Source organism: Pristiophorus japonicus, chromosome 14 (genome assembly GCF_044704955.1).
Source record: "Pristiophorus japonicus isolate sPriJap1 chromosome 14, sPriJap1.hap1, whole genome shotgun sequence".
Lineage (NCBI taxonomy): Eukaryota > Metazoa > Chordata > Chondrichthyes > Pristiophoridae > Pristiophorus > Pristiophorus japonicus.
Genome location: NC_091990.1, coordinates 31,370,366 through 31,389,015, shown reverse-complemented (window position 1 = coordinate 31,389,015; position 18,650 = coordinate 31,370,366). Strand labels below are relative to the sequence as shown.

Sequence of the window (18,650 nt, the reverse complement as noted above, 5' to 3'; positions counted from 1 at the left end):
CCCATGCTTTCATATGCCTCGATGAATACATCGACTATATCCTGGAGTTCAGCCGCAGAATGTGCGCTGACGCAGGCGTCATCCGCGTACTGCAGTTCAACAACAGAGGTTTAGGTGATCTTGGACCTGGCCTGGAGGCGGCGTAGGTTAAACAGGCGTAGGTTCTGTAATTTAGTTCCACTCCCACTGGGAGCCTGTTGACAGTGAGGTGGAGCATGGCAGTGAGGAAGATTGAGAAGAGGGTCGGAGCGATGATGCAGGCCTGTTTGACCCCGGTCCGGACGTGGAATGGGTCTGTAGTGGATCCACTGGTAAGGATCACGGCCTGCATGTCGTTGTGGAGCAGGCAAAGGATGTTGACAAACTTCCGGGGGCATCCAAAACGGAGGAGGACGCTCCATAAACCCTCACGGTCGACAGTGTCAAAGGCTTTTGTAAGATCGAAAAAGGCCATATATAAGGGCTGGCGCTGCTCCCTGCATTTTTCCTGCAGTTGTCGTGCTGCAAAGATCATGTTCGTTGTTCCCCGTAGGGGACGGAATCTGCACTGTGACTCCGGGAAGAGCTCCTCGGCCACAGGGAGGAGACGGTTGAGGAGAACTCTAGCGACACCTTCCCCGTGGTTGATTCCCCTGTAGTTGTCACAGTCGGATTTGTTCCCCTTTTTAAAAATGAACACAATCACTGCATCTCTTGAGATCTCCCGGCATGCTCTCCTCCCTCCAAATGAGAGAGATGAGGTCGTGTATTCGCGCCAGCAGCACCTCTCCGCCATATTTTAGCGCCTCAGCAGGGATTCCATCTTTGAACACACAATAATTAAAAGAATTGGAGGCTTGGCAGTATGGTAATAGGTTGTGCACAGAAGACGCTGGCATGAAAGTGGAACTGAAATTTTAAACAAGCGTATATTAGAATAAATCTAGTGAGATCAACATTAACAACTAAAAATATGCTTTTCATGAGATCTATCTCCATATTTTCAACATTCTATTTGGTGAAAGTCTATCATTTAGACTGTAATTTCCATCAACAACTTGTATTTATATGCAGGTGCAGCGCCCCGAATCCGGAACCCTCGGGACCGAGGCCGTTCCGGATTTTGCATTTTACCGGATTTTGGAACGTCTTTCTGATGTCACAAATCTGGAAACAACCGACCGTAGGACGAGCTTGCTCTGGTGCTGGTTAGGAAAGGAAACCTAGAGTAAGGCACCCAGTACAGATGGAGACTGAGTCAAAGGTCACCGTGGGATTGAGAGATACAGAAGTGCGCAGTCTACTCCCTATAGCATTAGCTGCTTTTTAAAAAAAAAAACGATTTAGTCTATTATAAATAAAAATAGAAAATGCTGGAAATACTCAGCAGGTCAGGCAGCATCTGTGGAGAGAGAAACAGAGTTAATGGTTCAGGTCGATGATCTTTCGTCAGAACTGGAAAAAGTTCGAGATGTAACAGATTTTAAGCAAGTGTAGGGGCAGGGAAAGGGGGAGGAGAGGAAAGAAGAAAAGGGAAGGTCTATGATATGATGGAAGGCAGAAGAGAGTAAGGGACGAAAGGTATACTTGTACAAAGCAAATGGAGATGGTAATGGGACAAATAGAGAAACAAAAGCTGGGTCTAGAAGAGGTGTAAATGGGAATAGCAGAACCATTACCAAAAGCATCTATTATAAACCGCTCTGTTTATACAACAACAACAACTTGCATTCATATATCATCTTTAACGTAGTAAAACATACCAAGATGCTTCACAGGAGCGTTATCAAACCAGATTTGCCACAAGCCACATAAGGAATTAATAGGACAGGTGGCCAAAAGCTTGCTTGGTCAAAGAGATAGGTTTGAAGGAGTGTCAAAGGAGTGGAGAGGTGGCAAGGTTTAGGGAGGAAATTTCAAATCTTTGGACCTAGGCTGCCAGTGGTGGAGCGATGAAAACAGAATATTCTAAATGGATTTGACTTCCTACTTCTTGGAAACATTTTAATGAATCAGTTACATATGTTTAACTGGAGAGCACTGTATCTGTTTTCATTCCTGTTTCTACAGCTCTGGAAAAGGGCCTGCTGAAAACACTGCAGAAGCTGGATGAGTATTTGAACACAGCCCTCCCCGACGAGATCGATGCTGACAGCATTGAGGATGACAAGGCCTCCAACCGCAAGTACTTGGACGGAAATGAGATGACACTAGCAGACTGCAATCTGCTCCCAAAGCTTCACATTGTCAAGGTACTGAGTTATTTCTCATTGTGTTTGGATCCAGTCAACTATAAAAATTTGCACCAGGTGGAGAAAGCAAATAATAAAATAGTCCCTGCAGGACCAGGTGATCCAGGACAACCTGACGCATTCCTTTACCAGCTCATTTTGGTCAAGTTTGCATTCAACTTTAGCATTGTGGTGAAATGGTGAGATTATGAGGGGTCTTGACAAGGTGGATGCAGAGAGGATGTTTCCACTGACGGGGGAAACTAGAACTAGGGGGCATAATCTTAGAATAAGGGATCGCCCATTAAAACTGAGATGAGGAGGAATTTCTTCTCTGAGGGTTGTAAATCTGTGGAATTCGCTGCCTCAGAGAGCTGTGAAAGCTGGGATATTGAATAAATTTAAGACAGAGATAGACAGTTTCTTAATCGATAAGGGGATAAGGGGCAGGGAACTGGACTTGAGTCCATGATTGTATTAAATGGTGGGCTCCTGCTCCTATTTCTTATGTTCTTATGAAGCTTAGCACTTCTGTTCCTCCTGGTCCACAAGGAAAGCTAAATTTTACAAAAAACTTATCCACCTGGGCTGCTTCTGGCGCACGATCCAGCTTGCGGCAGGTTTGGCCTGGCAGGGGAAACAGTCATTGCTCCTTTGCTCAGGCCTCTAGTTAGAACAGCAGATTGGGCCCCATTGATGTCATCAGAGTCCGCTCTGCATATTTAAAGAGGACCCAGCCGGTGTGGGGTGGGTGTCCCTGTCGCCTGCAATTTAACATTGTAGATGGCCAGATCGGGCGGGAAAGGGGTGGTCAAATCCCCCACTCCATTTTAACTGCCTGGTTTCCGCCAGGTGTGGGGGAGTTAAAATCAGGGCCAGAAACTTCTTACCCCTCTGTCAATCGAAAAATGCCATTAGTGGCAACTCTAGGGGACTTTCATATGCTGAGCCACTCTATTATCAAAAAAAATAAACAAATAGTGAAATCATTAAAATAAAAGAATTAAGTCAGCCTAGTACCAGTTGCAAAAGGAATTGATAGTAAGCAAACAACTATATCATTGTAGTTGCCATTGTGAAACGTGCTTCTCTGCTCCACTGTGAGGCAACAATAATCAAACATATTACATATTTATTTTCAAAAAGATTCAATTTTTCTTTATGATTATCAATAGGTATCATCTGTGTAGGGCAGCTATCACAATTAACATAGAAACATAGAAAATAAGTGCAGGAGTAGGCCATTGAGCCCTTCGAGACTGTACCATTCAATAAGATCATGGCTGATCATTCACCTCAGTACCCCTTTCCTGCTTTCTCTCCATACCCCTTGATCCCTTTAGCCGTAAGGGCCATATCTAACTCCCTCTTGAATATATCCAACGAACTGTATCAACAACTCTCTGCGGTAGAGAATTCCACAGGTTAACAACTCTCTGAGTGAAGAAGTTTCTCCTCATCAGTCCTAAATGGCTTACCCCATATCCTTAGACTATGTCCCCTGGTTCTGGACTTCCCCAACATCGGGAACATTCTTCCTGCATCTAACCTGTCCAGTCCCGTCAGAATTTTATATGTTTCTATGAGATCCCCGCTCATCCTTCTAAACTCCAGTGAATAAAGTCCCAGTCGATCCAGTCTCTCCTCATATGTCAGTCCTGCCATCCTGGGAATCAGTCCGGTGAACCTTTGCTGCACTCCCTCATTAGCAAGAATGTCCTTCCTCAGATTAGGAGACCAAAACTGAACACAATATTCCAGGTGAGGCCTCACCAAGGCCCTGTACAACTGCAGTAAGACCTCCCTGCTCCTATACTCAATTCCTCTCGCTATGAAGGCGAACATACCATTTGCCTTCTTCACCGCCTGCTGTACCTGCATGCCAACTTTCAATGACTGATGTACCATGACACCCGGGTCTCGTTGCACCTCCCCTTTTCCTAATCTGCAGCCATTCAGATAATATTCTGCCTGTTGTTACTATTTTTAGTGAAAGGTTAACGCACAGAGAGATGGGAGTACTAAAGTCCTGGGGGGTGAAGTTTCCCTGCTGTGCGTCTCCTGTTAGTGCCTCCGGGGTCAAAAACGTGCTACTGGCTCCTGCAAAGTTGCGCGTGAGTTAGTGGGGGCGTGAAACTGATAGTGTGTGCCCCCGCTGGTAGCGCCCCGGGCTGCTGCGCCTCTGGCGCGTGGTGACCCCTTCTCGCTCTGTGGCAGCCTGTTTTCACCCTGCAGCAGAAATTGGGCAGCGCCCTGTGAGGCTACCACAGGCGATGTCAGCGCCAGCCTTGCGGGTCGTGAACCGGCAGTACTTCGTTTCGCAGGGCGAAACTTAAAGGAGAGGTGCACGCCGCCATTTTGCGCCGCCCTTGGACTGCGGTCCGGCCTCGGAGTGTATTTCCGCACCGTTTCAGTGCCGGGCTGCATCCCCGGTGGCCTAGTGGAGGCCCATCAAAATCCCTGCAGAGCTCATAGCATCCCTCCCCTTTAGTTGGAAGAGGGAGGGCCCTTGGAAAGAGTCCGTGCCAGGCGGAGAGTCCGCGTAGCATTCCGACGTTCGTCCGGGCAGTGCCCCTCGAGCTCACCCCGAGAGGGAGTGGAGCGTCCAACATTGCGCTCCACTTCCTGTCGGGGGGAATAAGCCCAATTTCACTTCCGGGGCGGGACTTCTGCAACAGGTGCAGAATGTCTGGCCTCGGAAAGGTTACCACCCTAAACTGGACGATATGCAACTTCGTCCCCTGATCTTTTCAGATCTTACTAAATCAAGAACAATGGCCATTTGCAAATGACAAGGCAGCAATTTCATTGGACCGTTCAGATGATGTCAGCCTATCACCTGAAACCTGAAGTAAAATGAAGGCCTTGAAATCACTCCCATGTCCCTGTTATTTCCTTTTGTAGTATATACTGTGGAGCTCAAGGGGCAACTTTGTCATCGTGACTTCTGTTTTTTGCCATTGTTGAACATGAGCAAACCATGCGGCTTATATAGTTGGCACTGAAACTGATGGTCACTGCAAGTTTATTGAATAATACTCCACAAAACATAGTCTATATCATAAATGGATAAACTGACGAGAAACACAAATGAGATTTAAACACGAATCCATCAGAACTGAAATGTTCATCAGTTGGTTTATAAGAGTCTTTTTTTAAGTACTTAGGGCCACCCTGAGTATATGATAAGGCAATATATAAATGCAAGTTCTTTCTTTCTTAGGTCGTCACAAAGAAATATCGGAACTTTGACATCCCCAAATCCATGACAGGAATCTGGCGATACCTGCAGAATGCTTACACCAGGGATGAATTCACAAACACCTGCCCCGGAGACAAAGAAATTGAAATCGCTTACGCAGATGTAGCAAAACGCCTCAGCAAGTGATAGTGGACAAGGCCAGCACAAGCCTTCGCTAACAGAAAAGCTTTTGTTAACAGACTACGCTTTACTTTTATTGCATGGTTTTGCAAGTTGTCAGATATTATTTTATATTTTCCATTGGATTATAACTTCAGGTATCTCAGTCCTTACTTTTTTTATATATATATATTTTTAGGAAGGGCTTTCAAGGTTCCGTAAGCTAAGCGACCAGTTGCCTAGGTGAACGTAATCATTTGGCGATTGATATACAACAAGCAGTTGACTGCCTTGATATCTATAGGAAGATGTTATAGGAAGCTGTGCCTTTAAGACCTTGTGCTGTGAAAGGTCATTCTATAAGATATGTGAAAAGTAGCTGAAGAACATTGCTTATCTTACTGTCAATTTTGATCACATTTACATGCCGATGTCACAAACCTTAGTCTCAAAAGTTAACAGGTTACAGTTGCCTAATTGGTTAGGATCACATTAGTTAACACAAGTACCTAAATGTAACCACCACCATTATTTAAGCAAGTAACCTTGAAAGCCCTAGTTGTAGGTATTATGAAAGAAATACATATACAAACACTAAAGTATAATAAGTTACAGTATTCAACTGATTAATGTTATCATTATATCTATAATGCTGCAATAATCCTCAAATCTGTGATTGATTAATCATGAGTAAAATATTCCCATTTGCCCCATTGTTAAATTTCATTCCAAACTATTTTGACATGTTTTTATTTTTTTCTTCGGTTTTACAAATATTTTGCTAAGTTAAGAGAAGAATCAGTTTGCCCTGGATTCCTATAGTTGATATAAGGGTTGGGTGAGCCAGAAATTGAACAAAATCAACACTGAGGTAAAACATGGCGATGAGTGGCTGTAGCGGGTGATGCAATATCCAGTTTATAGAATTCTTAGTAAGTTTTTGTTAAGTGGACAATATTGTCCTTATAGGGATACACAATCTCAAGACAACAAAGTCTAGATTAATAGCTCTCCCTATGTTTTCCTGTAGTTTCAAAAGAGATTGAGTGGTTCGTTTGAATACACAAAGAAAAAGTTTGGCTAGGTTTCCTGAGCGAATAGCCTCATATGCCATGAGCAGATATTCTCCACATCAGTGCACAAATAGAGCTGATACCACTTGTATCTTGGATGTTCTTAAGGGAGAGATGCAAAGCCCTGATGTATTGAGCAGTTCTCTGCACTGTGGGGCCAGTCATTCCACAGGGCACTTGCTGTCAGAGACTTCCGACAAGAAATTGGTTTTGCATTTCTTTGCCAATTCTTCCTCCTCTTTATCTGCCACAGAATCAAACCTAGGAGCAATGGCAGTGCATGTTTGAACTACATCCTATTCATGACTGATATTCAGAATACAATGAAAGAGAATATTTCCATTGTTGATTATTTCATTACTCAATGAAATCCTTGTTGTAGAATGTAATGTACCTGACAACCTACAGGCTACGTGTCTAATAGAGTCACTTTGTAATGCAGCGTAGCCTTTTCTTCTTAGCCGGTCCCTCGTATCGAGGATGACTTGCTTCCACCAACTAGGGATGAGTTCACAGGTGTTTCAATGAAGGACCTAATATTCCAGGTCCCGAACTACATGTTGAAGGGTGGAAGATGCCTGTGCGTGGATTTTTTTAACGTATGGTGGCCGTTGCACACCAGCCACCACACGGGCTTGACAGAGCTTGGTCTTGGTCCAGTGGCAAGGATTAACCAGGACGACTGGAGACCAGCTCTGCTGCATGGACCTAGTGCGCACACATCGCAGTGTGGGCTGGCCCGTGCTGCCCCTGGGCCCTCGCCTCTTCTGGGCCACGAACTCGCGCCTCTCCTGGGCCCCGATCACGTCGCTCTACAATCTCGCGCCACTCCTTCGCCCCGACCTCGCCACTCCCACTGTACCTGCCCACACTCCAATCAGTGTGGGCAGTGTAGTCTATAAAGGATATATATCATCTGAAGTTACCCCAGATTGACTTGTCTTGATTTAAGGCCATTCTTTAGTGCTTTATGAAAGATCTTATACAAAGATCAAGCTGCCATTTTCCTAACTAGTGACCGAGTTGTACTTGGGACCACATTATTTTTCTCCCACTGGTGGCAGAATTACGTTAATAAAAGTAGCAAGACTACTTCAGTTATAAGATGATTTAAATACAGATAGAAGTGATTGTTGCAACATTATGAAATAACTCTGTTTGAAATGCAGTGACAATGAAGTTACACCACATTGGTTTTATTACGAACATTTTCATATTCCTGAACGCAAAAATGAATGTCTCTTGAAATGCCAGCTGGTTCGTTGCCTATTTGTGTGCACAACCGAAGTGTAGCACTGCTCAACTCTATGGGTTTCGTCGACTTGTGGCCAACTGATTCACTTTACTTCACGTACATCTCCAGCCAGCTGATTGTAGAACAGCACTCGAGAGCCATGCTGGAGCCTCTACAACCGAGGCTGTCACCCCCGGAAACGGAGGCTGCATGGTGAGACAAAATGGCTCCTTCCAGAACACTGGAGAATGCACACCCTGTTCAAAAAAGAAAGCAGTTTGAAACGAGCCCAAGTCATTTCTTTGAAAGTAAGACTACAAGCTTAGAGAATTCTCTGCCAGCTTGTAAAGAAACCTGATTTATAAAATTTCTCATTGAATGGTGGTCATATTCTGTCTTTTGTTTTCACTTGCTATCAGGCTGACTTTCCCAAGGAAAGCAATCCCGGGGGGGGTGCATTACCTTGAGTACTGGGTTGCAAAATATCATTAAGTCATTTAAACAACGAGTCTTGTCTGTGGTCCACATTTAGCTAAGCAAGCAAACCGAAAGAATCAGAATCTGGCTACGTTGCGTTGTGACAAAATACAATGGTTCAAATTGAGTTCATCCACAATGCAACTGCTAGTTTGTGACCCTGTATAGAGGGTTCTATTTGTGTTGACATTTCTCCATTTTTAAGTAGAGTAAAATGTCACCTTTTTCAAAAAGACAGAATGTTCCAAAATGGCTGAATTACTGTATTTTGTAGCGTAAGATAATTCTCAACATGTAGTCATTAATATAATCTAAAGGTTAACCTGCCCTTTTAGGAAATGGTTGTGCACTACAAAAGCCAGCGTGCATTCCCCAGCTGTAGATCATTTGAGCTTCCCATTCTTCTCTGGAAAATGTCACTGTCTCTTCATTTTTAATGTTAACAGCATGTCGCATAAATAGAATAAATGGAATGTTGAACAGGTAATGGTTGATTGATAGTTATTGTACTCGTAAAGAAGACCTGGAAACTCACTCCTGAATTAGATCCAGGGATGAAGACATTTGCATCTGTACTGAACGGAAACAATGTAAAATGGACTGTTGGTGTCAAAGGGTAACAAACATGTAGTTTCGGGAATATTTGCGATGATCTAAGAAAATTAAGTATTAGTGTAAAGTCACAGGAGGGGCTCTTAGCATGACATTTGTAGTGACTGTGCTTCCATCTCCTAAAGGGCATTTCCTTTTGGAAACTGGACAAACTACATCTCCTTTTTGTAATTTCTTGGTTCAGCCCAGTTCAGCTTTCTCATGTTCCAATAATTATTTGCTTTTCCCTTTTGTAAACACCAATATTTTGGTTCAATACAGATGCTGGTTTGTTAATCCCTACACAAGCCTGGTTTTGTTGACAGAGTAAACTATTCCAAGCTAAACCAAGATTGGATTTGATTTGAGCGTTTAAAGCTTTGTGCAAATGCTGACGTTGGATTCACACAAAGTAAGCACTTCTCGGTGGTGGTGATACTGCTGAGCTGACATGAATTCAGTGTGTAAAGACTAGTTCCTGTGGGGTTAGGGGGAAATGTAGATGAAAGAAAACTACTTTTTCAAAGAATATGCTCCACAATAGCAAGGGAGAAGAGGAGTCAGCAACCATTCTGCCAAATCAAAATAAATTCCCTTCACCTCTTATGTCGCCATCAGGAGTGACTTCCTTTCTTCTTGAATGAATGGATTATTATTTGCTTTTCAACATGGGTCTTCTAGACTTTGTCAACAGTACCTTGTTTAACCATTGCTCATTTGTATTTACTCTTGAGATAATGAGCAGTAAACGTTTATTGACTAAGATTGTCGTGAAACTATAACAATGTTTCCAATGTCCATATTATATTGAACATTATTGTAAGGAAGCTTGCTTATAGACTTGAGTATATAGGATATTTACACTTAGAATTTCCCACAGTGTTACTGCCAAGATATGAAAAAAATCTATCAACACCTCAGTAAAAACATTTATGGAAATAATGCTTAGCAGATGAAAAAAAAACAATATATTCGGCAAGCGTATCGAAAGACAGGGACTGAGACTGACAAAAATTGGAAGGGAGCAAAGTCAAGATTCCAGATGGAATATTAGGAACCACCAAGATCCTAGGCTTTAGTAAACTTTGAACTAGGCTGAACTGAGCCAGGTATGTGTGAAACATAGTGTGGGTCCTTATTGTACAGGTGACGTACATTACATTTTTAGGAACTCAACTTTACAAAAGTAGGAATGTTAGTTTAGCTTGGGGTCCCGATCCCCACCTTATTCATGACGACTTATTCACTAATAATTATAGCTGAGATTGAAGAGTCAATCCAGTGATCCAGAAATTCTAATTCCCAATAGAAATGTCTAGAATGGTGCATCTGGGATCTGGCACATGACAAGGGATGAGAGTGCGTTCCATGCTTTCATTCAAACTGGTACTGTTTTGCTGAACTTGATTAAACATCATTTCCCCAATTAAAGCTCCAAAATTAAACTAAGATGTGCAGTTGCATTTTGTAAAGTTGTGTTTTTAAATTTTGCAAATGAAAATAAAAATCTGTTTCAATTTGCCCAAAGTTCACATGACCTTAGATTCCACATTCAGTTCAACGATTGCCTTTATTTCAGTTAGTTTCCAACTATTATGGCATTGATAACCCACTGGTGAGTTTTATAGCACACAGTGTTTTGAAACAAGAAAAGAGGCTCTATACCAGTACCTTGCACTGTATTCTCTTGATATTAGGAATGTTGACCAATTGTGCCAGGCCCTGAACTTATACTGTTTGTTGTATCATACTAAAGGGCTACATACTAAAGGGCCACCAACATCTAACATTATTGGGGTCATTGTTTGTTATTATTGCCTTAAACTGTTAAGAATTTGAATTAGGAACATCTTCACAGAACATCGAAACAAGATTAAGTTGGCATTTGGCAAAATATTGTAATCTCTTTCAGTAATAACGCCAACAGCAAAATAATAATTAAGTAGTGGAGGAGATCCCAGAGAGATTCTTTTGACCCTGTATATGATCTGATAGGGGGTGTCAGGTCCAGCTTCATCTGTTAAAGGGTCACTGTTGGCCAGTAAAACTAAGGCATTGGACTAAGATTTAGCACTATTGTGATCTGCTCCAATTTTTAAATATGCTTTTAATTGTGCTTTTAAAAAAATTCTGAAATAATTGAGACAACAGTTGAAGTGTGTGTCGCAATGGTAACTAAAAATGACAACATGAAGAGCTTTGAGAGCAAGCTACGCAGCCTGTTTAAAAGATCCTAATACTGTGATACATTGTGCTCCATTTGTTTTTAGACATGACTATAAAGTGGGGAACAGTCACTAATGAACAAATGAAAATGTAGATCATGATTACGATCTCTCCTTAAAGAAAGCTGAAAGACTACAATTATTTATCTGCTGCACCTTGCTAAAGTAGAACTCTATTCTGTTGTCTAAGATGATGGTTTAAAAATAGAAATAAGTTGAATCAACTGAAACCATATTTGAAACAGATTACTAACACTATCGTAAAAGTTCAGATCTGAGTACTGATTGCCATATACATGCAGATATGTTAATGCTGGTACAGTAACTATCTACTGTAGCTGTATGAAAACTTAAATTCATGTGTAACTTCTAAAGCAGCTACCTCAATAGAAAGACTCTGCCATTAAATGAATGTTCATATCCATCATATCTGTGCTCTACATAAACCTATGTATTGGTACTAGTAATCTGAAAATAATGTTTCTATGTTCATTTTTTTTGTATTGCAACCTTTTTTTTAGAAGTGGTAATGTACATTTAATACAGGTGCATATGTATAGTATTAGGACAATACTTTACTGGCAGAAATTGGGAAACTATGTATAAAGTCATTAAAATAACACTGATCAGATTGAATCAAAGCTTGAAAAGTGTTAAGAGAATTATCATTGGGGTTTTTGTGGATAACACACATTCCTGTAACCATGGGAGCACACACACCTTCGGTACCTATAAGAATGGTGGACATTATTTTAGTAGCACTGGGTTAGATTTGAAGATTTCAAAATGAAGCTTCAGTTTGAAGTTTTTATTTTTATTTTTCAAATGTAACGATTCTAAAAGGATCATTGCACAATCCCGATCCACCGCCAGTAATGAAAATGGGCAACCTTTGGCTCATTTTGTTCACAGTTGACATTTGATCTGCTCCACAGAAAGACTGAAGGCAATTCTCATTTAAATGGCTTGATGGTTCTGGACAACAGAACCCATAGGGCCCATAGCTTAATGCTTTGTTATGGCTGATTAGATTTGATGGGAATCGACACCGAAAAATGAAACTAAATTGGCAAACATGGTGTTCAAGTCGAAACAAGCTTTGAGGTTGACAAGCTAATCATTCATCAAGGAACAATGCCATGTCGACACAGAACCAACCACGGTTATTGAGAGCAGCATCTTTTTCTAGTCCTTTCAAAGTTGGTTTTCAACGAGTAGCCTTTTGTTATATTTATGAAGCTTGAGTGGCAAAAGAATTCTAGCTATTGTGTTGGTGACTTTAACCAATCGGTTAAAATGAAGAGAGAACATGAGCAAGCATTTCATAACATTGCAGCCTTGTACTTTATAATTTAGGACAAGTGCCGGGCCAGCACTGATCATTTTTGATTAAAAGATTGGTGTAATGGGTTTTTATTTTTAAAAGTAGGAGCCTGTGTACAGTTTTGGGCCTTTTGCCCCTCAGGCCTATTATTAGTTTCAGTCCCTGTTGTACAGTATGCTTACATCTCTTACTGTATATTGAAAATATTTTGCAAAAAACACCAGTATACTGCTGGCAGCTGTTAATAAAATAAAATGTATATTTTCACATCCAAGATATGTTTCCTGTAGCATTTGTATATGTATATATATCAATATAAAAACTGGCAATGGAGATTAGTGGGTTGTTTTTACCCAATAGTATCCAGTAACAAGGTCAAACAATCTTACCAATGCATAATAGAGGACCTGAAATCCTGTGGTCTACTTTATGCTTCAATGGGAACTTTAAGTAACTGCTCAGATACTGAGTCATTTTGAATCTTGTGGCCTCCACGTGTGAAACTTGTTAATTACCGTGAAGACCCTCTCCCACCTCTGTGTTCACAGCAAAAGGCAGTTCCCATAGGCTCACCTGCAGTCCCTATGATATGGAACTAATAACATTGTGCATGCCGTGAATGGGAGTAGTGTGACAAAAGACTAACGAGGATCCTTTTTTGCCAGAGGATTTGTGGGCTACCTTCCTATCCACAATGAAAGGCAAGAACAAACAGCCCACTGTCAGAAAGTAATAGTCAGGCTAAAATGATAGTTAGGTTTACTTTGAAAGAATGGTAATTACACAAAGCAGCAAGAATATAGTGAACATTCAGAAATACAATGCTTGAATTACACAATACTTCAAATTGTTTCCGAAAATGAAAAGTTGAAACTTTTGGTGTCCTATTCAGAGGGCCTGAAATTGATGAAGGTCCCTGCCCGCCCAAGTGCTGCCCAAAGGACCGCCGATGGCCGCCGAGGTCCCTGATGGAACTTTTGGCGGGATTTTCATTGGAGAGGTTGCTCGAAGGTTGGCGGGCGGCAAATGAGCGACTTATGTTGCCAATCTGGGCGGCAGCCGGCGGGAACTCTCATTCTTGGCGGCAAAGGTGTTTGCCGCCCAAGTGCCGCCAAGGATGGCGTCGAGCCCACGGAGGGTTGAAGAGGTGAAAAGCAAAAGCATAAAAAACAACATCTGAAGACCTTCAGAGGACCCCATCCAGGCAATTTCCTGTAAAGAAAAAAATTACAAAAAGTGTACTAACCTTTTTTTCGCAATCTTCTTACTGGCGGGGACAGACCAGCCTCCAACCAGCTGTCCATCCCTGTTCTGCCGCCGACTCCCACCTGCATTAATATTGTAGCTCGGCGGGCGGGTGGTCAGTTGCGCGACTCAGCCATCCATTGACATCAGCAAGCGCTTCCCGGCGGCTCTCCCCTCACTGCCCGCTCCAGGCCATGTCAGTAGTGGCACTGGGCAGTTCGACGGCAGTGGGCGGTAAGTTCTTTAATTTCGAGCCCAGAGTTTTTAACTGAGCTTCTGAATGTTAATTTCCCCACAGAACCCCTCCCATTGCTACAAATTGAATATAGAAAGCAGGATAGTGGGAACTGGAGATGCTAGGGGAAATCAACAGCGTTTATAAGAATCTTTTGATATCACATATCAAAGTGGACCTTTCCCATTAGGAATTCTTCTTTGAAGAATACACAGATTATTTTTCAACTGGCTGATAATTTGAATATTAACTATTTCTACTACTCTGGTAGATGGGATGTGAACAGCACCCTCTTGACTTTTCAAACCTGGTAAGTTATTTAATTGGCCAGGCCTGAGAAAAATCTATTGAAATTTCTGACTGCCATGACTTTCTCTTAATGGTTGCAGTAATCACAGACAAATTCCATCTACTCTCACAGTGGTAAACTTGTATACATTAACTCCTGTATATTATGAGGTACTAGTTAAACAAACTTAGCTGATTACATTGTTGAACCAATACAGGTTGGCCCCTGCCACCCTCCTCACTCCAAGACTTGCAGCTATGTCTAAATAATCTTTGTGTATTTTCTTTCCTCCGCATAAAGACAGAATTTAGCTAACATAAATCTGTGTTTATTTATATATTTATTTATACTGATACACAAATTAGAATTGGAGCTTCTGGAAGAACAATTTGTTCTTTCCTGTCTTATACCTTTCCTCACACTTTACCTTGTCTCCTCATCTGGTTTTGCGTTTCAAAGCAGGATCCCTGAAAACATCTTTGTTCACAATGATCTTACCCAGGGGAATGTCAACTGTTTACCTGGTTGGCATCAGGTGGTTTTAGGACTTCATCTTTGACCTCTTGGCCACGTTCTTACCCGTTTTAGAATCTCACTATACTTTGGACTACCTAAAATTCATCCGGCAAAGATATAATAGAGATTTTTTGATTTTTGGCATAATAGAGCTTTGCTTCCATTATAAGCAGGCTTGAAAATCATTATGTAACGGGCTGGTGTGAATTAGAATAAAACTGTCAGAAACATGCAATATTTTTAGGTCTGCTACAAAAGACTGCTATTCTAGATTGGTTTGATAACCTATTGGTGACGGTTTGGCTTACAAAACCTGAGCTGAATGTTGCATCATTTAATTGGGCAAATGTCTCGTACAATAAGAATTCTGGATTTGGGCCTTTGTTGACATTGCACACTCAACTAATCTGGTCAGAGATGGAACATTTTGGTGGCGCTAAAATAAAGAAGTTTTTATGAAACTCGTAATTAAATGTGTATTTTTTAATTTATTGATTGTTGGACAAAACCAACATTCCAACACACTTTCCTATGTTGCATCAGCACAATACTATGGGCTTTATCTCGGTGATTCATAAAGAAAGTAGTAAGCGAACACTAAAGTGATGAGACAGAACAAAAGCCTCATTGTTTAACAGTCAGGTTTGATTTACAGTAATTTTAGGTTTAAGACTTTTAGTAAATACCAACATACAAAACCGGTAGTCACAAAAAGATCGGCTGGTCCATCTAGCCTGTCCTATATAGTCATGATGCCCTATGCATCACGTTAAGACACTCCCTACCCCCAGGTGCCAAGTGGTCTCCTGGGAGAGGTGAAAAACCAGATCGAAAACCTAATGCCAACTAGGAATAAAATATTGAAAATTCCTATTCAATCCCTCTAGGTGATCAAAACTAGTCCAGGAGACCACATTGGCCATGACTTATATTATTTGGTGCCTACCTCTTGTAATTGCAATTTCCACTCCAGCCACAGATAAGTCCAGCTCTCTCTTGAAGATATACAGTGAATCAACACTCACCATGCAAGCTGACACCGTGTTCCATAGGTCTACAATTCTCCAGGAAAAGAAGAATCGCATAACATCTAACCTTATTTATTCCCTTGTGTAATTTATACACATGACCCCCTGGTCCTGCCCAACCTATTTAATTGAAATAATTCGTCAGCATGCACACAATCCTTTAGAGTCTACACTTCTCTAAAGTATATAGATCTAGCTCTTTAAGAATATCTGGGTAGCTAAAATGTTTTAAAGTGAGGACATACTTGTGGCTCTACTCTGAACCGTTTCCAAAACCTGAATATCACCCACCATGTGGGGGGACCAAAACTGGACACAGGATTCTGAATGAAGCTGAACCAAGGTCTTGCACGAGAAAGTGTTTTGGTATAGAAACATAGAAAATAGGTGCAGGAGTAGGCCATTCGGCCCTTCTAGCCTGCACCGCCATTCAATGAGTTCATGGCTGAACATGCAACTTCAGTACCCCATTCCTGCTTTCTCGCCATACCCCTTGATCCCCCAAGTAGTAAGGACTTCATCTAACTCCTTTTTGAATATATTTAGTGAATTAGCCTCAACAACTTTCTGTGGTAGAGAATTCCACAGGTTCACCACTCTCTGGGTGAAGAAGTTTCTCCTCATCTCGGTCCTAAATGGCTTACCCCTTATCCTTAGACTGTGACCCCTGGTTCTGGACTTCCCCAACATTGGGAACATTCTTCCTGCATCTAACCTGTCTAAACCCATCAGAATTTTAAATGTTTCTATGAGGTCCCCTCTCATTCTTCTGAAGCCCAGTTGATCCAGTCTTTCTTGATAGGTCAGTCCCGCCATCTTGGGAATCAGTCTGGTGAACCTTCACTGCACTCCCTCAATAGCAAGAATGTCCTTCCTCAGGTTAGGAGACCAAAACTGTACACAATACTCCAGGTGTGGCCTCACCAAGGCCCTGTACAACTGTAGCAACACCTCCCTGCCCCTGTACTCAAATCCCCTCGCTATGAAGGCCAACATGCCATTTGTTTTCTTAACTGCCTGCTGTACCTGCATGCCAACCTTCAATGACTGATGTACCATGACACCCAGGTCGCGTTGCACCTCCCCTTTTCCTAATCTGTCACCATTCAGATAATAGTCTGTCTCCCTGTTTTTACCATCAAAGTGGATAACCTCACATTTATCCACATTATACTTCATCTGCCATGCATTTGCCCACTCACCTAACCTATCCAAGTCACTCTGCAGCCTCACAGCTCACACTGCCATCCAACTTAGTGTCATCTGCAAATTTGGAGATACTACATTTAATCCCCTTGTCTAAATCATTAATGTACAGTGTAAACAGCTGGGGCCCCAGCACAGAACCTTGCGGTACCCCACTAGTCACTGCCTGCCATTCTGAAAAGTACCCATTTACTCCTACTCTTTGCTTCCTGTCTAGCAACCAGTTCTCAATCCATGTCAGCACACTACCCCCAATCCCATGTGCTTTAATTTTGCACATTAATCTCTTGTGTGGGACCTTGTCGAAAGCCTTCTGAAAGTCCAAATATACCACATCAACTGGTTCTCCCTTGTCCACTCTACTGGAAACATCCTCAAAAAATTCCAGAAGGTTTGTCAAGCATGATTTCCCTTTCACAAATCCATGCTGACTTGGACCTATCATGTCACCTCTTTCCAAATGTACTGTTATGACATCCTTAATAATTGATTCCATCATTTTACCCACTACTGATGTCAGGCTGACCGGTCTATAATTCCCTGTTTTCTTTCTCCCTCCTTTTTTAAAAAGTGGGGTTACATTGGCTACCCTCCATTCGATAGGAACTGATCCAGAGTCTATGGAATGTTGGAAAATGACTGTCAATGCATCCGCTATTTCCAAGGCCACCTCCTTAAGTACTCTGGGATGCAGTCCATCAGGCCCTGGGGATTTATCGGCCTTCAATCCCATCAATTTTCCCAACACAATTTCCCGACTAATAAGGATTTCCCTCAGTTCCGCCTCCTTACTAGACCCTCTGACCCCTTTTATATCTGGAAGATTGTTTGTGTCCTCCTTAGTGAATACCGAACCAAAGTACTTGTTCAATTGGTCTGCCATTTCTTTGTTCCCCGTTATGACTTCCCCTGATTCTGACTGCAGGGGACCTACGTTTGTCTTTACTAACCTTTTTCTCTTTACATACCTGTAGAAACTTTTGCAATCCGCCTTAATGTTCCCTGCAAGCTTCTTCTCGTACTCCATTTTCCCTGCCCTAATCAAACCCTTTGTCCTCCTCTGCTGAGTTCTAAATTTCTCCCAGTCCCCGGGTTCACTACTATTTCTGGCCAATTTGTATGCCAATTTCTTGGCTTTAATACTATCCCTGATTTCCCTTGATAGCCACGGTTGAGCCCCCTTCCCTTTTTTATTTTTACGCCAGACAGGAATGTACAATTGTTGTAATTCATCCATGCGGTCTCTAAATGTCTGCCATTGCCCATGCACAGTCAACCCCTTAAGTATCATTCGCCAATCAATCCTAGCCAATTCACGCCTCATACCTTCAAAGTTACCCTTCTTTAAGTTCTGGACCATGGTCTCTGAATTTACTGTTTCATTCTCCATCATAATGCAGAATTCCACCATATTATGGTCACTCTTCCCCAAGGGGCCTCGCACAACGAGATTGCTAATTAATCCTCTCTCATTACACAACACCCAGTCTAAGATGGCCTCCCCCCTAGTTGGTTCCTCGACATATTGGTCTCGAAAACCATCCCTTATGCACTCCAGGAAATCCTCCTCCACCGTATTGCTTCCAGTTTGGTTAGCCCAATCTATGTGCATATTAAAGTCACCCATTATAACTGC

General features: G+C 42.0%; 1 protein-coding gene across 1 annotated transcript in view; it reads left to right on the top strand.

Annotated features, from left to right (window-relative positions):
• LOC139279837 (chloride intracellular channel protein 4) overlaps positions 1-12,769 on the top strand; it is a 130,789-nt gene extending 118,020 nt beyond the window's left edge. Inside the window, exons 5-6 of the mRNA XM_070899092.1 lie at positions 2,050-2,231; positions 5,434-12,769. Of these exons, the coding sequence (XP_070755193.1) occupies positions 2,050-2,231; positions 5,434-5,598 (347 nt within the window). The 3' untranslated portion in view covers positions 5,599-12,769. The remainder of the gene's footprint in view (positions 1-2,049; positions 2,232-5,433) is intronic.
• Positions 12,770-18,650: the final 5,881 nt, after the last annotated feature.